This window comes from Corapipo altera, unplaced genomic scaffold (assembly GCF_003945725.1).
Source record: "Corapipo altera isolate COAL_440 unplaced genomic scaffold, ASM394572v1 79, whole genome shotgun sequence".
Lineage (NCBI taxonomy): Eukaryota > Metazoa > Chordata > Aves > Passeriformes > Pipridae > Corapipo > Corapipo altera.
Window position 1 is genome coordinate 3324044 of NW_020884927.1, and position 22739 is coordinate 3346782.

A 22739-nucleotide genomic window follows, 5' to 3' on the forward strand; every position below is an offset into this window, starting at 1 on the left:
TTTATTCCCTTAATTTGCAAAACCCTGAATTACGCAGGTGCGGCTTGAATGAATGACTGATAAGTTTTTATCACAACAGCGTTTCCACAGGCTTAAACTTTTACTTTTGTTTGAGATGAGAAAAGGTCCAGATCTCCAAAAATCCAGCAGTCCTCGGCCCCTTCTCCCAGGGTGTCCCTGGCAGATGGTCCTTGAGGCTTGTAGTCTAATGCAACCTTCTCTGTCTTCATGACATAAGCCCATAACACAGCAGGGGCAGGAAATATTTCCCAGCTGCTAATTCTCCTACAACCATTAAAACACGCAGCCAGGCCCCGTTCGCTCGTGGCTGGCAGGAGCCCATGAGCACTTGCAGGAGCAGCCCGTGGGTGCCGTGGACGAGGCACCCCCAGCCCCGGCCGTGCATTTCGGTACCTGCGGGGGCTCTGCAGACGAGCGCGTCCGGCCCCTCCGCAGCTCCCGCCCGGGGAGTGCGAGGCAGCACCGAGAGCCTCGGATGACTAACCCGGCCAGAGGCTTTCTCTGTATTACAGCAGCACTCGTGCTCCGGCGGGCTTTAAAGAGGGGGCGGGGGGCACAGCACAAAGGCTGTGGTTGGCACCAGAGCCCCCGGAGCTGCCTGCCCGTCCCACGCAGCCGCCGCGCTGTCAGCCCCGAGGGACGCGGGCAGGAGGAGTTCAAATGTTGCAGAACGAAACGCAGGGAGGCCGAGCAGTCAGCCCTTCACCGGAGATGTTTGCAGCTGGCCTGTGTTTGTTTTCTTCTCCACCTGCCACTTTCACTAGTCCTTAGGTGAAACATGAACAGCCCAGCCTGCTTTCTCCCACAGACACACGGACGTGGCTGGGCTTCAGGGGCATGTTCAGTGCTCTCTTGCCTGCAGCCAGCACCCTCTGCACCCTGGCCACCCTGGGGGAGCTTGATAGGGGACACCTCTCTGCAGGCAGGCAAGCAAATATGGGTTCATACCAGTGACCCACTGATAAGGCTGGTGAAGCTCTGGCTCCCTGGGCCCAGCCAGCAGCAAGGCTCAATGTGCATGCACACAGAACATATATATACCCACAATGTGTGTGTGTATAGATATATATTCACACAGTCAGCCATGCAGATCAGTACAGGCAGAAAATCCACAGTCCTCACACAAGCAGCACCAGTGCCCTCATCCTCTTTCCCTCTCTGGCTTATCAGGATGAAAGCCCACAGCAGAACATATGAATTCCTTCAGCTGCCTGTCTTAGACATACAGTCTCTCCAGTCCATCCTCCTGTCTCCTGAGGCTTTTATCCTAGTTTCCAGCTGGCATGGCTTACTGTTTGCTAGCCATTGTACACACCAACATACCCACCCACACCCCAGTCTTTCTGGCAGCTGCTATCCTGGCACACAGGTTGCTTTGCCCCATGGTGTCCCTTCCCTCACCGGCACTCCGACCTCCATGCACACCCGTGCACACCAAGCAGAGACCCTCACCAGGGAAACATGTGAAGAGAGTTTAGAAAGCAGATGGGACATGCCACAGCAATCAGGCACAGGGCACATTCAGATAGGCATCTGAGCAGTCCCTTTTGTCCCCTTTTCCCTCTGTTTTCCCACCTTCATCAACATCTTTCCCCTGTTTGCTCCTTTCCTCACACATCCCACAGTAAGTCCTCAGAAGGCTCTTCCCAGCATCCCGTAATGAGCTCCATGTGCCTTTGGCTGATCACCCCCTTTGCTTGGCAGAGAGGGAATGTTTCCTGGTTCCTCACCAAGGCAGACACAGTAACTCAGGCAACATGTACCCCCAGCAGTGTCCTCTCCCCCTCTGTCCACTAGAGCTCATATGTGAAACAGACACTTGGAGAATTTGCTGTCTTTCATTTTTCTTCAGCCCTCTAGACAGCTCTTAAATATCTTCACTACAAACAGCTCTTAAATATTTTCCCTCCACGACTGTAAAAACAATAAGTTATAACTCAGAAATTTGGTAACATCTCTATCTTCTTGAATCATCTCTTCCTTATCTAGTGTTTGGGGATTCTTTGCTTTTTTTAGCTTTGAACCTGAAAAGACTAATTCTTTCAGTTGCATCTTCAGTACAGATGCAACAGTTAACTCAGATCTGAGCAAGACAGTTTATTCCCATAAGGTGACTTTTCTTTGCCAACATGCTCAGCTCCTTTCATGGTTGGGGATGGGAGAAAGAGCCCTAAATTACCTTGGTTTTTACAGCATCTCTTCCCCTTTCATGGTGTCTGCCCTGGTGCCTCAGTTTAACGAGAAAGAAATGTTCCGTAAGGAATAATGAAAAAGAAAGATAAACTATAACACCTGGGCAGGGAGGGAGCTGCAGTGGCCAGATCCACCAGCCCACGTGGAAACAGGACAGCTCTGGGGCGTGGCTGCAGTGGGTCACCTGTACCCTGTCTGTGGCACCTCAGAGGTGAAGTGAAGCCTCACTTTCCTGACTCTGCTTGGGGCAAAGCCCTGGATGGAAGGAGCCCCATCCCCATGCCCTTTATAGCTGGAGAGGCCTCAACTGGTCCCAGGGATGCTCCCCTGGTGTGTATCAAGCTGAACCTGTCTCCAGCCTCATCAGCCCTTCCCTGCAGCTGTCCAGCTCCTTACACTCTTTCCTAAGCCTGAATCCAGCTCTCTGGCGTGGGGAGGTTTTTTCTTTTTGATCACCTTCCCTGCAAAAAAAAAAAAGCTTGTACACAGAAAAAAAGACATTTCAGAGTGAAAAAAAAAAAAAATGAGGCCTCAGGCTTTCTGTTGCAATTCTGTGCAACCCTTAGTGCCTAGAATAATGATAAATCTGTATTTTTTCCCAGGAAAGGCTTTCTGTGCCTCGGGGGTGCTGAGAGGGCCACAGCCAGTGGCAGCAGCGTCTGCCTCCCGCTGTCCCAGGTTCAGCAGCCTTGGGAGGAGGTCAAACATGTCCTGCCCCCACAGGGCTCCCCAGGGCTGCCTGGGATGGGTCCCACGGGGGGACAATGATCAGATAACACACCAAGCAATGACTCAATATGTGGATATGTTGTCTTTGAAGATCAAGCAAGGACGGCACTCACAAGCAGTGAACACGTCTGAACATGCTTTAACATGTCTGAACTGGGGGTCAGCACCCAGCCAGGTCCCTGCAGGAGCTCACCCAGAGCCTGGCTCCCTTCCTCACTGCCCAACCTGTGCCTTCAGCTTGTGCCATCTCTCCCACACATCAGCTGGGAGAGAGCCATCAGCAACTTCCTTCGCTCTGGGAAGAGGAAGAAAAATCAAAAAAATCAGCTTTTCCTTTTGGACTGTAGCACAGAGAACAGACAGGCATGGCACTAATATAAGCGAGAGCCAACTCTTTCCACCAGCCCTGCCTCGGGGCACTCACCTCTTGGCCCTGCTCCCCCCACCTACATGGGGCAGGCAGTGGCCCTCTGGAGAAGCCCCTCTTCCTCCCCAGGCAGCATCAGTGCCAACCACAGCACAGGATGTCTCTCGCTCGCCATGTCCCTGTGACTCAACTAGGTCAACCGAAGGCAGAGAGCGAGTGAGCAGGGAGGCAGCCGTGGTGCAAGTGGGGGTTTCTCTTCTCTTAATGCCACAGGCTCTCATCGATCTGTGACATTTTCCAGTCCTGATTTGAAGACGGAAGTGATGGGAAATCTGTCCACATTTAGGTTCACTCTTGCACATACCCTTGGCAGCTCCCAAGGACACCCAAAGCTGTGGGGAACGAGCCCACCAGCTTGGCTGGGCAAACTGGGACAGAGAGGAAAGCAGGCCACTCTCTCCGAGCTGGTGTCCCATCCTGCTTTGATGGTGGATGATGGTGGTACCTGTAAGAGATGCAGCTGTGAGGTACCATCAAACCTCAAATGGTTTGTGCTGTGCTTTGCCAGGTTTCATGCCCACTTTCCCACCTTTCAGGCAAAGATTCTGCCAGTCATTTTTCTACTTCTGCCACTAATTTCTCCATGGTTGCATTAATCCTGGCAGGCTAATGTTGTTAATGGATAAATGGTATTTGTGCTTATGACTCATCTGTTGCTTTACTTACCATCTGCAAAATCAGTGTAGATCTGTGTAGAGATGCTGGTTAGTGCTGGAAAATAAAGCCCCTGTGGCTTAACATGGCACTCACACTTCTCTCAAGATTGTGATGCGCTTAGCCCTGTCTGATGGCCCACCCTGCCTCCCACGATGACACCAGAATGAAGGGGGGATTTTTAATCTGTTCCCCTGGCATTTTATCATTCTGGTAGGACCATTGGAAGAGCTGCCTTTTGGTCTGCTTTGCTTTCTCGCATTTGCTTGATACGAGTTTGTTGCAGTTTAACTGCAAAGAAATCAACATTTTTTTGCTGGAAAAAGACTTCTGGCATTTAGAAAGAAAGAAAAAAAAAAATCCCGGAGAAGTTCAGCTGATAATGTGGCAGAGTCATCTGTGTAGTGCTCGGAGTGGAGCAGTCATGTCTCTCCACCCTGTGATATCATCAATACTGCTATGACTTGGGCAGAATTTAGGATGGAAAAACTGAAACTGCTCGAGTCAGCTGGAAATTTTTAGGGTGGGGTGTGTCTCTGCAGGGCAGCGGCACTGCCTTCCAGGAGCCCACCATGACAGGCAGCTCCAGTTGCACAATGGTCCCTGCCCGAGAGCCACACCTGGGTGCAAAACTCCCCCAGCAGCCAGAAAGAGCCTAACCCTGACAGAGAGAAGTCTGGGCCAGAGAAAGCTGAGGTGGAGGGGCTACTACTCCAGCCTCTGAAATAGAGTCAAATGGTTCTCCTTCAGCCATGTGTCCTGCTGAAATGGAGGCTGGGGCTTTGTGGAGCTGCCTGAGAGATAGATGCAGGGCAGGAGCGTTGTCACTCTCTGGCCAACTCTGGCTGCAGGTAACTAAATGTGCACTCCCGTGCAGAGCTCCCCCATACCTTTGCACCGAAAGTATTGACAGAGGCATAGACAATAGTAGGAGCCTGGGAGCCTCTATGTCTGATGTTCCAACCCTGGGGCAGCATTGCTCCCCTGAGGCTGAGAGAATTGGGATTGTTCAGCCTGGAAAAGAGAAGGTTTTGGGTGACCTGATTGTGAACTGAAGGGAGCCCACAAGAAAAATGGAGAGAGACTTTTTGCAAGGGCATGTAGTAACAGGACAAGGGGGAATGGCTTCAAACTAAAAGAGAGTAGGTTTAGATAAGATATTAGGAAGAAATTCTTTACTATGAGGGTGGTGAGGCACTGGCACAGGTTGCCCAGAGAAGCTGTGGATGCTCCATGCCTGGAAGTGTTCAAAGCCAGACTGAGTGGAGCTCTGACCAACCTGGTCTAGTGGAAGGCATACCTGCCCATGGCAGGGGGGTTGGAACTAGATGACCTGTAAGGTTGCTTCCAATCAAAGCCACTCTGTGATTCTAAGGCAGACATCCCAGAACTAGCGGATGTCAGCTGGTGTCCCTAAATGTCAGAAGTGTCCCTCAAGCTGAGCAAGGGGGGTTGATGTCGAGCATTGTGATTGGTGGCACTTCTCCACCCCATGCAGAGCCCTTTGTAGGCTTTTAATAACACGGTATGTATGTAGTCAAGTATAGGGTAAAAATGCATTACTTAAGGATGTGATTTTCCTAAGATCAAAGTAATCCAGTGCTTGCCTTCCCAAGACTTTTGTAATTCTTCTAGACATCTCCGAAGATGAGAAACCAAAGCCCCCTCTGTCAGAGGCTGACAGACTTCTGGGGCAAAGACTTTCTTTGTGCTGGACACCAGGTTCTTGAGAGGAGCATTGTCTGCAGAGGAGGGACACAGCCTTGTCCCTGGAGTGCAACTCTCCATCCTGCCCTCTGTGCAGGGGCTGCTTGAGATCAGCTTCAAAGCCTGGCTAGGAACCCCAGCACTATTCTGAGGCTCCAGAAAGAAGCTGAGAGAGTTGTCCGTCCGTGCCCAGCTGGAGCTGCCTTTGAGGATCAGAGAGCTGAGAGCACCTGAGCTGCAGTTCTCTGGCACCACAGGCAGCTGGTGTGCTCCAAATCACAAATTGCTTGGGCAGATTTTATTTTTGAGCAGTTCTTGCCTCTGCAGGGAATACCAGTCCCTCTGTCTCTGTGCTGTAGGGAGAGCTGTAGGGAGAATAACAATCTGGTTTCCACAACAAGCAGTTTTGCCATGCTGACAGGAAACAGGAGAAATGTCCTTCAAGACATAACCCAATGATGCCCCTAAAAGCAAAATAGAAACAGCTGTGGCAGGGGAACCCTGGAGTGAGCCCTGCAAGCTGCATCCAGTCTATCTCATCACAAGCTGACAGTGTGGCACTGCTGAGCCCACTCTGACCACTGCCTGTCTCCCTTCTCCTCCTCACCAGTCCAGATTTTTATGCTTCTCTTAGACCTCTATTCAAGCTGACACTTTCTGGGTCCAAAAAGTGTCTTGGCAATCGCTGTCTGTCAGCTGCTCCAGCAGATAAATGGTTTAAGCAAACTTAATCACTGCTAAGTGATGCAAAGGATCGCCCATCTTGCAAAACCTTGGAGCTGGGAGGGCTGGCTGTCTGCGCCTTCCCCTGGCTCCAAATCAGCCCCAGCACAAGTGTTCTCAGTTTAACTTGCCTTCTGGTGACTGCCTTGTAAATGAGGTGTGATTAGCTCCAAGAGGCCATGTGGGAGGAATGGAGGAAATAAGTAAAGTTGGTAAATTGCATTTCAGACTACTGGAAAGCTAATGGATGGATGAGCTCCTATTTGGGAAGCCAGGCTGCTTACAGCAGATCTCTGCAGTGTGTAAGCATTTAAACCCCTAAATGAGCAGCATTCCACTGCTCTCTGGAGCTTACATATGTCATCAGTCAGCATCAGGCCACATGGCCCAGTTGGTGCTGATTGCAAGAGAAATACATTTGCATTTCTCAGGTTTCCCGTGGGTTCCCGCAATATTAATTCGAGTTACTGGATGTGAAATTCCTCAGAGACAGTGACAAATTATTGTGTTAATGTCTAGACTCTATGATCTTAAAGGTCTTTTCCATGCTAAACAGTTCTATGCTTTATAGCACACAAGTCATCCAAGAGAAAATAAACTGCAGAAAATGGGTGCACGGGGAGGCGGCAGTGGGATGGCAACTGCTCTGTCCTGTATTGACCACAGCCTTTGCTGTGGTCCATGTTCATGGGTGCAGGGCCCTCAGAGAAGCTTTTAGCTGACTGTGGTATCCCCTTTTCAGACCATTTTCCCTCAGTCATCCCCACTGTCACTTCCATCTCTCTGCACACAGGTGAAGTGAGGTCCTGGTGAGCTGCATGTTACCTTGCACTCCAGAGATGGGCTGCGAGAATGGGCCAAAAGGAGTTCCCCAGTATCTCACAGGTATTTACATCATGGCTTTTTCATCAGGCTTTGGAGGAGCCTTTCTCACGGTGTGGGATGGCCCAGGGGCTGTGGGGACACCTGTCAGGTGTGGCCTTGGCTGGGGGCTCCCATGATGAATCTCCTGAGCTCTGCAGTTCCGTGACTCACCAAGATGAGTCTGAACCCAAGAGCTGAATGGGACCAGATGGGTTTCATCCTAGGGCACTGAGGGAGCTGGCAGAAGAGCTCACTAAGCTGCTGTCCAGCTTTTAATCATCATTTATCATCATTTATCGTCTCGTCATTTATCATCAGTCCTGGCTGACCGGAAAGATCCCAGATGACTGGAGGCTGCCCAATGTGACGCCCATCCACAAGAAAGTCTGGAAGGAGAATCTGACAAGCCACAGGCCTGTCAGCTGACCTCAGTGTCTGCCAAGGTTATGGAGCAGATCACCTTGAGTGGGATCACACAGCACATACAGGACAATCAAGAGATCAGACACAGTAAGCACCGGTTTAGGAAAGGCAGGTCCTGCCTGACCAACCTGATTTCATTTTATGACCAGATGACCTGCCTGGTGGATGAAGGAAAGGCTGTGGATGTTGCTTACCTGGATTTCAGCAAAGCCTTTGACACCATCTCCCACGGCACACTCCTGGAAAAGCTGGCAGCCCATGGCTTGGACAGGGGCACTCTCTGCTGGGTTAAGAACTGGCTGATGGCCGGGCCCAGAGAGTGGTGGTGAATGGGGCTGCATCCAGTTGGTGACCGGTCACTAGTGGTGTCCCTCAGGGATCAGTGTTGTTTAGCCTGGAGAAAAGGAGGATCAGGGGTTACCTCATCACCCTCTAGAACACCCTGAAAGGGGGTTGTAGCCAGGTGGGGGTCGGCCTCCTCTCCCAGGCTACTAATGACAGGACAGAAGGACAGAGTCTTAAGCTGCGCCAGGGGAGGTTTAGGTTGGATGTTAGGAGGAATTTCTTCACAGTATGGATGATTAGATATTGGAATGGACTGCCGGAGGAGGTGGTGGAGTCACCGTCCCTGGAGATGTTTAAGAAAAGACCAGATGTGGCACTTAGTGCCATGGTCCAGGTGTTGGGTCATTGGTTGGACTCTCGGAAGTCTTTTCCAACCTAATTGATTCCGCGATTCTGTGAAAAAAACACTACAGGAGGGGGGACATAAAGATCAAGATCTCGTTTACCCAGACACTGCTGAATCCTCTGTTATTCCATGGACATGTAATTCACTGGGCCCATCCCAACAAGAGGAAAAGCAGCATCGTTTCACGAAGTGAGACCCTCTGGATTCCCTCCCCAGGCAAGCTCTTAGCTGGGAGCCAGTGGGGACCAGGACATGCCAGGGACACACATCAGCCTTTGTGCTTGAAGGGTCATGGGTTTCTGCCTGGTGATCCCAGGAAGAAATTAGATGATGTGCATTAAATAGAAAACTCATTTCTAAAGTGCACAGGAAACCACAGATAAGGGTGGTGCAAAGATGTTGCTAAACTGCCAAGGAATTTCCCCGACAGAGTGAGCTGTGGTGGCAGCCCCAGCCATCCCTGATCTCCCTTATCCTCCAGCCTCAACCTCCACCAGTCTCACACAGCCACCATGGGTTAGCTAAGGTGCCAGGGGATTTCCAAAAGACCCATGCACAGACACATGGAGTCTGGCATAGCAGCACACCACGAGCTGGTCCCATGGCACTATGGCCATTCGTCTGCACAGAATAGGTGATGATCCCACCATGCCCATGGTGGAGAGGAGACATTGGCCACAGGGGTTGTGTGGAGATGTAATGTGGCATCAGCATCCAAGCGACTGCTTCTTGGCAGTCATGCTCGGGCTGTGTAGCCCAGTACTGCCCCATTTGTTCAGTGACGCCGCTCCCTCCCTCTCCTCTCCCTTTGTGGCCAGCTGTGGTGTGTGCCTGGCTTGGGCTGGGCTCCTTGCTGCTTCCCAGGCCCCTGCAGCTCTAGACTCAATATCAGTGATGCCAAATGGGCACGTTACACCTGCCCCTGGGCTTTTTTGGGTCGATGCAGCTGCAAGGCACTGCCCAGCTGCGACAAACCCTGGCCTGCTGCTGTGGCTCGGGGAACACACCTGCTCCAGAGGGACAGGCTGAGTCCCCTCTCCCAGCTGGGCAGCACAGCAAAAGGGGCTTTCAGAACTCCCATCTGTGCCACAGGAGGAACAGCTGCTGCCTCCCAGAGCCCCAACTCCCTGTGAACCCTCCAAAAGGCATGGACACTGCCCACAGCCCTTTCCTGCAGAGCTGACAGCACATGCACTTTTTCCTGCTTCCTCAGCCCTGGAATTCTCCAGACTTTAAACAAGTTGGGGCAGCCTGCTCCTGCTCCATTGTAGCAGGCAGCACAAGGCAGCAGGCAGCATCATTAGCCTACCAAGGGAGCAAATGTGCCTCAGACATGTCCCAGAAATGCCTCAGACATGCCTCCATGCTCTGCTCTTTGAAAGAAATCCTTAGTACTTCTCTACCACCCTGGTTTCAGTTTGAAAAGCAGCTCCAGCTGCTCCCTCTCACCTGTGACACTGACAGGAAACACGGCCCTGTAGCCAGGGCATCAGGATACTGGGATCACATGGTGCTCTCACTGTCCAGCCATGGGGCAAGCCTGGCCCCGTAGCACTGATGCCTGCCCAGCAGAGACGGGAACACAAGACAAAGGACATGTTTCTGCAGAACTGGAGACCTTGTTCTTACAAAATATTCTGATGTTCAAAGTCATCAAAGGCACTCTAGCTCAGCCTCTGGCTAGGGACCATTTCCCTGTGGTTACCATTTTCAGAAAACATTAACAAATAAAATAGCAAAATCCCAGAAAGCAGACATTATGACTAATGGTCTTTGAGTTTCCTCCAAGTTCAATATCAAAATAGAAAACAATTACAGGAATAGGAGTTAGAGCAGACAGTGAGTGAGCAGTCTCTGGGAGTACCAAGCTGCTCCTCCATTGCCTGGACAATCTAGTATTTGGGCAGTCAGGCCCATGCTTCCATTTGTTACATATTCCCTTTTACTAGTAGCAAAAACAAGAGCCATGAAGTGCTCAGGGAAGCAGAAGCCTGTGTCCTTGCACTGATGCCAGCAAAGGTGCACATGGGAGCCGTGCTCTGCCTGCTCCTCTCCCAGTCTCCGTCAATACCTCAAGACCATGCAGGACATGCTTCCACAATGCTGGCTCCATGACTGACCTGACATCTCTGCCCTGATGGTGGGACCAAAGCCCCGGTGCAGACCACGAGCAGCTCTGAGCTCAAACAAGAAGGTTCAGAAAGGGACCCATTGGTTTATCCCACAGCACAGGCAGAGGCACAGCTGTGGTTAAGCACCAGCTCTGAGGTATGTCTCATTTGCATTGTGTGCATTCCTCAGCTGCTTTGATGTCCCACATGAGGTTCTGGTGCCTGGAGGGCCCAGAGCTCCCGTTTGCTGCAGGAGGACAGGTATGCCCATCATACTCTCCAGTGAATGTGACTACAGGCATCCAGGCAGCCTGGTTGGTTGCAAGCTCATCCCTGCTCCCTCCCTGTCCCCATTGCAGCCAGCTGAGCCAGCAGGAATGGGGCACCCAGGGGATGTGGCTCCATTTGTCCTTCACCGCCTTCCCAGGAGCCAGTGTGGGCTTGAGTGGGGGCTCCATGTTAGGAGAGTGTCTGAGCCTCCTTTAGGCACTGGGGAGGCTGCTCCTTCCTCAGCTTATGCCTTCGTGTTGTTTCTGCAAGATGGGGCATGTCCCTGTGTGCTGCATGGTCGGGGCCACCTGCCAACAGCCCCTGAGCCATCACAGGTGACAAGGCTGCACAAGGATCATCTGGCACGATGGCAAGGTGGGCTTGGGCTGCTCAGACCTGGCAGCACATGGGGTGAAGAAGCAACCACTGGCTGAGGGGCAGCAAGGCAGGCACAATGAGGGTGATGCCAGCAATGCCAATACCTCTCTGGGGTGAGAGAGACAGAACTGACCTCGATGGGCCCCAAACTGCCCCCAGTCTGGGAGTTTGTCCCTTGGGGTCACTGTAGAAGTCATTAAGTACAAGCCAGACACACCACCAGCCTACTGGTGCTGTTGTCCTGAACGTAGGCTTGTTACCCAGTGCACAGTGTCAATTCACCCACTGAGGTGAGATACTTCTATTTTTCATTCTAGTTTGTGCAAAGCAGGGAGCTGAGTGGTAACCCACAAAAGGCTGGTTCCCCAATCATCAGAACTTCACACTATTTATACATTTTAACAAACAAACAGCTTTCATCATTACAGGTTACTTACCTTTCTTATTAATTTGTACTCAACCCCCTGTTTGTTGGTTGTATCTCTCGCTTCTCATGCTAATTAGTCCACATGTAAAGTTTTTCCCTCCCTTTGAATCTGGGGTCTGTTTTGAGTAGGTGATCATGGGTTGGTGGTCACGATCTTCTACTGCTGGAATTACCTTTCCCCCAGTTACTGCTCAGTCCTGCTGACTTCACACCCGGTGGCTGTTGTCCAGACAGACGGCCCATTCATCTTGGGATTGTCTTCCCTCTGCCTTAAAACAAAAGATTAGCCGAGCTTACAGGGTTCACAATGCAATTGCTTAATCAGACTGTTTATTTATATCTACTAGTTAACAACTGAAAAAGAAATAGCAAAGTTTGGTTCATATCATGGGGGACTCCACGTCAGTATCTCAAAGTGTGATCTCCAGACAGCTGTGGATGCTCTGTATTAATGAAACTTTTCAGCCTTTGTGTGCTTTATTCCTTAATTTTTTGGCTGTGAATGCATAACTTTAGTCTTAATAGGATCAGCAGGGTCAGGCCCTCCCTTCAGCACTGACGTGGAGGAGGCCAGTTTAGATGGATCCAGGACATGGACTTGTTCTCTACAATGCCAAAGCTGCAAATACATCCAACTATCTTGCATGCCACGTCCTTGGGAGGTGGAAATAGGAGACTGGAATAAGTCATAACACCCACGGGTGCATGGGGGGAGGGAACAGCCAGGTTGAGCAGCAGCCTGTGAAACACAGTACCTTCAGACTGGCACCTCCCAGCATGAGCATGGTGGACATTTGTCACCAAAAACTGTCAACCAGCAACAGCTGGGCTGTGCTCAGGTGGTTTTGCAATGTGCCTGTGTGTGCTACTGGGTCTTTGTCTTTGCCTCTTTCGTTTTTTCCACCCGTGGGTGTCCTGAAGACTCAAATAACGCAAATCAGCCCCGTCACTGTCCAAGTGGGGTGAGAGGAGCTGGAGCCTATAAAACCACAAGGTCAGAGGGTGCAGCTGCCTCACCAGGCACTCACAGATCCCTCTGGCAGAGAGTGTGAGGCTGGATTGAGGGATCTCATCTGAGAGAATACCCTAAATCCTACCCTGCAGGCTGTGTTTTGCTGGGAAGCTCCAGGAAAAGGCAGGCGAGATGTACCATGAGGGAGTGCGTGGGGGTGAAGTCTTAGCAGTCGTGATGGCTTCCCAAGCCATTCCTGCACCCTTTGCAGTGGGTGGAGGTCACAGGGCCAGGAAACCACAGGAGCTGCTGCACAGCCACACACACTGATCCCTGCACCCAGCTGGCCAAGCAAAGGCTGTCCTCGATGCTGCCTGGGGTTAGGAGACCAGGTTCTACCATCCCTTTCTATCTGCTTCCCTTCTCTTTCTGGACTGGCTTTTTCAAAATTTCTAATAAAAAAAAAAAGAGGGAAGGAATATTCCTATCTTTCTGATCTATCCCTTTTCGCCCTGGTTCTTGAACTACCTACGTTTTTCCTTTGGGAACAAGGATGCTGAAAAGTACAGCGTGACACCAGCTGTTTTGGAAACAGGATGCCCGTGCTCGGGCACGGCACAAGCTCGGTGTGACTGCGTCAGCGCCGCCGGCTTTCGCAGCGGGTAGGAGCGAAACTGCGAGAGCTGAAGCGGTGGGATAACGCAGCCGGTGCGAGCACAGGAGCGTGGGGACACAACTCCCTCGCCCTCCAGCGTGTGAAGGGAGCCGTGCCTTGGCAGAGCAAACGTGGCGGGGCACAGGCTGCCCCACGCGTGGTTTGGCACCCCAGCCCTGCCGGCGAGGCGCGGCAGCCACGGGCAGTGGTGTGGCACGTGGCAGCAGCAGGACACAGCCACGGGCAGCCTGACCACGCCGGGATGTGCTGCACGGGGCCCTGCTGCCCTAGGGGCAAAGACATGCTCTTTGACTCTCTGCTGACATGATTTATGACTTGCTACATCGGTGTGTACAAGCTGGTTTCGGGCAGGAGAGTAAATACTTGATTTTTTTTTTTTCCCTTTTAGCACCGTCAACATCAAGAGTTTTCTGAACTGCAGCTCCTGCCCCCCAGGATGGCTCCCAGTAGGGACACCAAGGCAAGCTCTGCTCTGTGTCCCTAACTCAGGGGTAGAGACTCACCTTGCATCCCTCCTCTCCTGATGGATGTCCTGGCCATCACACTGTGGCATCTATTGCCTACTGTGGAGGTCCAGCCCAGCTGTCATTCATCCCCTGCTCACAGGCTCCAGTGAAATCCAGGGAGTCCAACGGAGACATTTTGTAGAGCAGGAGGAATTCATAAAGATGAATCTCCAGCAGTTGAGAAAGGAGAAAACCTGCTAATGACCCTGCAGCACCAATCCTCTGGTGGGAGCCCTCAGCCATCTGCAGCACTGCAGGGCTGCACCTGCACCCAGACACTCCCAGAGCACAGGAACAAAGCCACGCCTTTGCTCCCCCTTTCCCTGTCTTTAAGGAACACAGAGAGTGGATAAGAATTATTCTGAAGCCATTTATTATGGAGTTATTATTTAGTAGAGTTAAAAAACAGATTTGGTGATTTCGAACAAACTGGTGAGTATTTTTGGAGAGGTTGGAGGCAAAGGAAAAAATAAAGCAGGCTGAGCTGCCTTGTGCTTTCTTTCTGGTGGGAAAATGGCATTTTAGTGAGAAATCAAAGTTTCAAGTGGAAAAAAAGTATGGCATATGGTGCTCTAGGAAAAAGCAGATTAGCTGCTCCCACTAACTTTACATCAACAAAATATTAATATCTGAAAATTAAGCCTAAGTTCCCAGACTATACTGCACAGACAAGCACCTTCTGCTGGCTCTGCCAAACCCCTCTGGAGCGTCTGTCAGTGAGATATAAATAGAAGTGTCTGGGAAGCTGTAACCTACAGGCTTCACAGCTCTCAGTGAAACAGAAAGAGCAAAAGGAGGCTTTTCTCTAATTATTCTTGGCAGGATAACAACTTGAGGAAGTTCCAGGGAAGACTACTCACCCAGAGCCAAATCACCTCCTGGGATGTGAGTGCTGTGCACGGGGAGAGAGGAGTAAGGAAGGAGAAGGGTAAGGGGCCTTTATTTGGACATTTCTGCCGGGAATCGGGCGGGAGCACTGCTGACACACTCTGAAACATGGTCTGGAAGCCTTCAAAGGATTCAAAGAGGTTAAAGGCTGCTCCACGGAAAGGCCAGCAGCCCTTCCTGTGAGACGAGAGCAGCCCCAGCTCCTGCTCATCCTTCTCATCACAGAGGAGTTTCAGAAGTGGCTGTCATTGCACAGAAGCAGATATCTGATTGTGGGAGCTTTTAATTAACAACGGCACAACCAAACCCACCAACGGGAAACTGGTTTGAGAAATTCAAATGGAAACGATACTCTTTGATGATAACCAACACACCCCCAGCGAGGCAGCCCTGAGTTGATGCCTGCCACCTTCCTGAGGGAGCCCTCTTCAGAGATGATTCCTCCACAGCTTACCCAGGCACCAGATCCAGATGAAGCAGAGCAAGTTGCCAAGTGCCCTCCCAGCCAGGCATCCAGCCCTGCCCCTGGGCACAGCTCCCAGCAGCTGGCCCACAGAGTGAGGGAGAGGGCTGGACGTGTGGCTCACAGGCTGTGCAATAGGAATGGCTTCCTAGGCACAGTTGAACTGACAAAGAGCCACAAACACTCAGTGCCCTTGCAGTTTTGAGTTTTTTTCCACACACTGTAACCACTGCAGGGAGGTCAAGGCTCCAGGAGCAGCTTGCACTGATCAAATGCAGGAACATTTTGTTCTCACTTCAGTGGCACTCAGGTAGAACAAGAGCCTAAGCCCAGGCCTCCAAAACTCCACACAACCTTCTGCAGACCGAAGGCACCCTGCAGTAACAAAACCCCCATTGACCAGATGTTATCTGGAAACACAAGTTGATTTCCTGGCAAGAAATGAATAAAAAATGCTACGTGAAAATTCACTTGGATATACTTCTTGGCAAAAAATTACTCTTACACAAGTTTTCTGTCCAGTTATAACTCCACGCTGTCTCCACTTTCTTATATCTAGAAAAAAAAAACTAATCATCTACTCAGGACATAAGACCATAAACTCAGAGCTGAGGCAGGTTACAGCCACAGCTCACTGGTAGCCAGGAGCCTGTGCTTGATCCAGAAGATACATGTGCCATGTTCCTGTCTTTGCTACACAACCCCACTGGAGCCACACCTGCGTGGGGATGTCCAGGACACTTGACAGGGCTTGGCAGAAGATGCAAAGCCCTAAGGCAGCTGAGGTGCCCTGATTTGTGTGAACAAAGACCTCTGGACACCTGAGGCAGGCAGGCACTAGTGCCTGTGACTCTGCACACTTTGTTAACTCTGCTGCTGTGCAAAAAAGCCCACGATGGTCCCTTCAGTCCTCTCCTCTCTGATGACATCAGACTGCAGCAACAGGGAGATGGTTTGGGCTGGGGCACACAGTGTGCAAGGAGAAGCTGAGAGCACCAGGTTTGTTCAGGCTGGAGAGAAGCTAAAGGGAGATACTACTGTTATCTGCTACTCTCTGATGGAGAGACACATAGGAAAAGCTGAAAGGCAACAGGCACAACATGAGAAATTATGCAAGGATAACATTCACTGTCAGCACAGTCACACTGTGAAATGTCACTGGAAGTGACACCACTTCTCTGAAAAGAACCCACTATAACTTTGAACTTGACTCTTCTTTCAGCAGGGGATGGACAAAGCAGCCCCCAGCCATCCCTTCCAGCTCCATGACCCGAGAAGCCTGTGAAGAACCACTTCCCATGAGAACTCTCACACTTTCTGGGAAGGTGCTTCGAGAACTTGTGCCTTTCAGTTTTCTATCTGTGAAATGGAGCTGATGTGATTTCCTTATTTAAGCCTTTGTCTAGCAGGTGTACAGAGTAACCCATTTTTTTAGTGTGGAATAGATGACTTGGCTCTTCAGAATACACAAACCAGCACAAGCAAATAGGAGAGAGGCCCTTCTGGTGCCATATTAGCATTTTGTTTCAGAACTCGCCTGTGATGCTGTTGGAGGCTATGTGTTTTCTTCAGATCTGAAATCCTCAGAGCTGCCCCAAAGTTTCTAGCAAACAAACTTAATGCTTTCATTTTACACCAGAAGCATAACAATTATCTGGGAAATCTCCCTCCCACGCCCCACAGTCTGTATTTTGGGTGGCTTGGTGATCTCACCCCAGTTACTCAGGTTCAACATTGCTTTTAAAAACTGTCATATAAAAGCCACTGGGGTCAACTTTTAAGCCAGGGCTCACCATGAACAGCTATGTGTGGTTAAATACAGAAAAACAAAGCAGTTGAAAGAAGAGGACCAAAAGAAATCTTCCATCTTCTCTCTCCCACTCCCCTCTTTATCCACATGTTGCCAGACCTTAAGAGACATGACCTACAAGTACAACTGCTCTCATCCTGCCAGGCCCTGCAGTTCTCTGCTGTTGTCTTTCCCACTTCTTCATAATTCTAAAATGGTCTTCTCATGAAGAGAGCCACCAATATCTGCCCAGACATTGCCTCTTGCTATGCCTAACTCCACAGCACATCCCCCAAGGGGATGCAGGAAAGCCAGGAACACAGTGACAGCTGCACAGCTCCTCCTTATAGTGCTGGTCCTATATGAACAGTCACAGAGATCAAGAAAGGAAGTTATGAAATAACAATAACTGGAAAGAAACACCAGGGACCTGCACCCTCTTCAATCCTGGGAGTGCAGCAGAGAAGGAAACTATGCAGGAATACGAAGCTCTCCTAATTAAATATATTCCAAACAGAGGAAAATTAGAACGGTGGGGAGCTATGAGCTTCCCCTTTCGTATTCCCCCAGCAGAAGCTGTTTCAATTCCACTGTCTGGAGGCACAGTAAGTAAAGCCATACTTAAGCAGGTCCCTCCACATGTGAAGTTAAAAACAGGTCATGTAGTAATTAAGGCATTTTAATAGAATTCTCATGTTATAATAAGCCTGTTCCCACAGCTCACTCAGGAATACAGTAGAGCACCTTAAACCCAGCAGGTGGAATTTCTCCTTTTAAACACAGTGTAAAGCTGCATAATTTTATGAAGTAATACAAGACTGCATATTTTTACAAATAAGTAATATGAGAGATTTGTTCAGGCTGCAAATCCAAGGTGTCTCCAACACTAAGACAGTGAATTGGTGTATGTATTTGGGAGCTGCTGTCCCACCTCAGGGGCAGTCAAGCTGCCTGCTGGGATGGCTCCATCATCACCTGTACTGACAGCACAGAATGTGCCTCATCACAGGTCCAGCAACTCCTGAACATCTGATCAGTACTACAAAGCAGGGGTGAGTCAAGGACTAGGCTGGTAGGAAAACATTACTCACAATTCTGATTTTGTTGTGTGTTTTTCTAACTGGTGAGAGATTCCTATGACAGTCCAAAAGACAGGCTAGAAAGGACCTTTCCTATTTTGCCTTGTTTTCTCAGTTTCTAACCAGAAGTTCCCCTGGTAGAAAAGAGACAATGTCAGCTTACAGAGTTGCTCATCTTCACAAGAGCCCACCCTGTTACCAGTTAAATGAATGTTGCACCCACCAGGTGCAACAGAAGCTGGACAAGGCCCCTGGAGTGCAAGCTCAGGAGAGAAACTACCTGAGAGGGGAGGGCAAGGAGACAGATTCCTCGCACTCACAAAAGAAAACAAAAGCACACTTCATTTAAAACCAACTTTTTCCACTCACATTTATTTTTACTAAAAACAGTCTTCGCAAACAAATATCTTGCTGCTTCTTTCCAATTCAGTGGGATTGCTGCAAGTACTCCATGGCACATGACTCTGAGGAAGCAGAGAAAGTGTCCCACAACTCAGTCATATTTCCATAGGAAAAGCCGACTCATAACTTATGTCATCCTTGAAATGCTGACATGGGTTTGTAAGAAGCATGTGAATGACAAGGCCCAGGAACAGGGCTGCAGTCACTTGAGGGCTGACACAGCTGCCCAGCTCTAGCAGAGGAGAAGGCCCTCCTTTGCTGCCAGGCGCTGCCGATGGATCTTATCCTGCTGTAGCTCCTCATGGTTTGGATGCCAGAGTTTCATGACAATTCTCTCGATGTTTAGAGCATAGACAGTGTGTGCAGGAATAACTTCTTTGTGCACCTGGAAACACATGTTAGAAAACAACGTTTCAGGCTTTCATACACATTTCCTTATGTTGCCCAGGGAATAACCTCCCTCTACCACAGGATGCTCTGAGTGCCAGCCCTGCAGAGTGGGAATGCAGGCTGTCTCACATGGAGAGCTGCTTCCTGCCAGCACTGCCACACCAGCCACCGCAGCACAACCAGCTGTCACACCACTTTGGAAGGGAGTAGCATGGTAAGGAAATCATCGTTTGGCTCTTGGGATGACAATCAGTAATTTGTCATCAAACCCTTAGAAACAACAATTCTACCTGACTCAACATGACATGAATGCTTGATTACAGTTCTGTGGTCTGTCTTCACAGCTGTGAGACAAAATGCCAAGGTCTGTTCACAATAGCAGAGATCATCAAGGCGGAATTTCTCACAGTGAATTTTAGATATCCAAAGCAGTCTCGATGTCCCCAGAGCTGCCAGAGCAGGAGGGAACCACGGGCATAAATCTCCACTGAAGATCCACCCAGCCTACCGCAGATATGGTTAGAGTGATCACAGCTAACCCACTGCAGGAGCCTGCATGCCAGGAGCAAAATATTCCTCTAAGTACTCAGGTAGAACATGAGGACTAAGAAGGGAAATGCCAGACAAGTTATTTGGCTGCAGCACTGTCAAAATCTGTCTAGATCAGTTCTGATATAATCACTGCAGTCTTGCTGCAGAGGTGTGAGACAAGGATCTCCTCATCAGCCCTCTGACCAAGGGGAGCAGAAGAGCCATTAAACCATGAGCTGATTATGTTACCCAACACCTAAGAGTGGGAACAAATCAAAGGCAAGGAATTGTAAATCTGAGAGGGAAAGAGATTCCAGGAGGAGAAATCAGCTCACCTGTAAGGCCTCGAAAAGGTCGTACATGTTGACTGGCGGGAGGGAGGCTGGCAGGGTGTCCCCAGAGCAGGCCAGGAGCAGGGCTGCCTGCTGCTCAGCATCGTCAGGAGGGGGCTGCGGGGTCAGGCTCTGACCAGCCGAGGGTGTCGAGCTGCTTGGAGGGCTGGGGACAGAGCAGGCAGGAAAACGTTCCAGTCACCAAAACACCACCAGCTTTGGGAGTCACACAGCAGGGGCCTGGCCCCAGGACTTGTTTTTCTGTATCAGTTGACTTAAACCATGTGTACATAAAATTCTTTCAGTTCTACTAAGCATTTCTTTGAAATTCCCATTTAACAGAAACATCACAGACTGATCCTCAACATGCCTCAACCCTGCTTAACTGATCTCCATTGTGCAACTTTTGTTATTTACAGACAGCGGTTTTTACCCAGCATAAAAATTAAGGCACACACAACATTAAATTGAAACATTGGCCATTAGGCAGAGTTGTTTGCAGTGTTATAAGCAAATTTTAAAGCACTCACAACCTCCTGTCAACTGCTGGAAGCTGCCACAGACAAACACAACTGCCTTCTCATACACACACATGCTGTCAGATGCACAGCACAAGCTGTTTGACATTGAGACTCCAAACACAATGACCCTGAAGCTCTGCTAGCTGGAAAGTCATGCCAAGGAGCCATAAATACATTTGGATGCAGGAGTGACAGGATGGCAGTGTGCTGCAGGTTCTCACTGACATTTCAATCCTATGGCACAACAGCTGTGCCCCCCCAAAAGCAGAGCTCTTCTGCCCAGGGGCTGTTTCCCTGAGAGCAGCAGAATTCCTCTGTTATTAAAGTTTCCAAAAAGCAATAATAAATAAACTGATGGACAAGTGCAGGTAAGGAAGAGACACCTAACACCATCCTAAAGTCCAATGCTGAGAAATCCCCATATTCTCCCTCCCTGTTTAGCTGTACAGTCCTCCATGCCATGCCATGCCATACCTTCCTAGTGTGTGAAACACCATTAACACATCCTACTAAGTAAAAGGAGAAACTGAACCATGGAGCGACTTCAGGACTAGCAAAATCCATTTAAATTAGCTCCTTACCACTCAATTAAATTGTTATAAGCAACAACACTGTTCTTCAGATATGGCTGAGGGTTGACATTGCTTCCAAAGGCATACTTGAAATGGCCATCCCTCAGACGATAGGCTTTCCGCCTGGATATCACGGATGTCAGAATGTCCTTAAGATGGTTCTGCAACAGAAGACAATCTTATTACATGTGCTGATTGATTCACTCATGGCTAGAAGTGCCTCACCAACTGGCAAGACAGAAATAGTGCTGCTATGACCACAGGGACCTAAAGATGGAAGGGAACCAGTATGTGGACAGGTTACAGTATGTTTGTGGGAGTACTGTAAGCATCAGCCTGTGAACTGTACTTTAATACATGATGTGCTGCTTCAAATGTCAAAGGGGTTTCTTAAATGCTAGGAAATTCCCAACCTCTGATCCCTCTGATAAAAGGTTAAGACTTCATAATTGACACTAGATGTTACACTTGAACTGAAATACAGGCCTTGAAACAACAGTGAAAAGCCACCACACTCAGGCTTTTTCACTTGCCTGAGAAGTGCTGGAGAAGCAATGGTCTGAAGAAACAAGCAGACACCTTCTTAATTTGGCCTCACTCCCAGAGGGGGAATTTGGGTTGGCCTCCACATCCCATGTGCAGAAAACCATTCACACACCAACACTCCAAGCAGTGGCTGTGTCATTCCTGGGATAGGCCAAGTGATGCACCACTGATGGTCAAGACCAGCAGGTGCTTCACCTGCAGGTATCACCCGATCCTGTCACTTCACGTCCAGGCCAGACACTTGTGCCTGCAACGGATTACTTTTTATAGAACTGTTCCAACTGGCACTCCCATTCTGTCCCTTCTTTTAAGTGACAGGAACAGCACTTTCCAAAACAGCTACTTAAGCACACCCGGAGTTCTTCATGTACAAGTACTTCAAAATTAACACTTGCAGGCAGAAGTCCAAGACTTCTGGGACACCACAAATCTGGAAGACTTTTAATCCTCACCTAACTCTGAGGCAAAACAGGCAATTAAAGAACAATCGGAGAAGCAGGTTTTCTCCTCACATTGAGGCACCCCCTACCCCAAACTGCAAACAGAGCCTTGTGCTGCAGGTGTCAGGAGAGCACCACTCCTGCCCTGCCCAGCCCGGCCTCACCTCCACAGCATAAACAACCGCAGTCACTGCCTCCTCCGTGACATTGTCCAGCCCGTGCTCATATGCAGTTACAATCATCCTTCCTTCTAACTGCCCACGTGTGGGAAGCATCATGGTGTGAGAACACAGCTTCAAATCATCATCCTCCTGAGGATCCTTTGCCACAAACTGCTGGGCTCCCGACAGCGGATTCTGAGGCTGGAACCGGTGCTGTCATGGATACAACGTTAAAGCGTAAGATAATATTCATTCAGACCCTTTGGTTCATCAAGGGGACATCCCTTCTCCAGTCAGAAAGCATATACCTATAAAAATGTACTGCAGAGCGATACTACTTCCCAGAACACTCTCCCAACCCCCACTGATTTGTGAGTAAAGAAGTTTCTAAGTCAGTGTTAGTGTCCTTTAATTAAACAGACCATGAACTTGTCCAGCAGCACCCCAAACCACCTAAACTTTGGGTATCCACAACATCCTGCAGCAAGAAATTCTACAGTGTAAAAACACAAGACATGAACAGTCACCTGCCCTGGTCTGCTCTGCACCTTCCCCCTGCTAGATTCATTTTACTCTCCTGAAGGTCCCAAAAATGTAGTCAGCCACTGTCCTTACCTCCTTTCATGCTATCCAGGCCAGTGACTGGACTTTCACATCTCTCAGACACCTCCTCCTTGAAGTGTTTTCATCCATTTAGTAATTTCTTGTACAAAAGGGTATATTTTTACAGAATAACAATACAGTTTACATCAAGATTAAAAACCATGATCCTAGATTTGTGTGATTGATTCTTACATCCTCTAAAGCTTTAAACTTAGCCCAATTCCAGTTCTGAAATTCATAATCTAGTTTTCCTGTGCACTTTCACTACTC

At 49.6% G+C, this 22739-nt stretch overlaps 1 protein-coding gene across 1 annotated transcript in view; it reads right to left on the minus strand.

The window, feature by feature from the left end:
- Positions 1-18315: 18315 nt before the first annotated feature.
- The window catches only part of TADA1 (transcriptional adaptor 1), a 15182-nt gene continuing 10758 nt past the window's right edge, over positions 18316-22739 (minus strand). The window contains exons 5-8 of the mRNA XM_027658334.1: positions 21870-22079; positions 20729-20880; positions 19630-19792; positions 18316-18758 (exon numbers count right to left, since the gene is read on the minus strand). Coding sequence (XP_027514135.1) covers positions 18606-18758; positions 19630-19792; positions 20729-20880; positions 21870-22079 — 678 coding nt within the window. The 3' untranslated portion in view covers positions 18316-18605. The remainder of the gene's footprint in view (positions 18759-19629; positions 19793-20728; positions 20881-21869; positions 22080-22739) is intronic.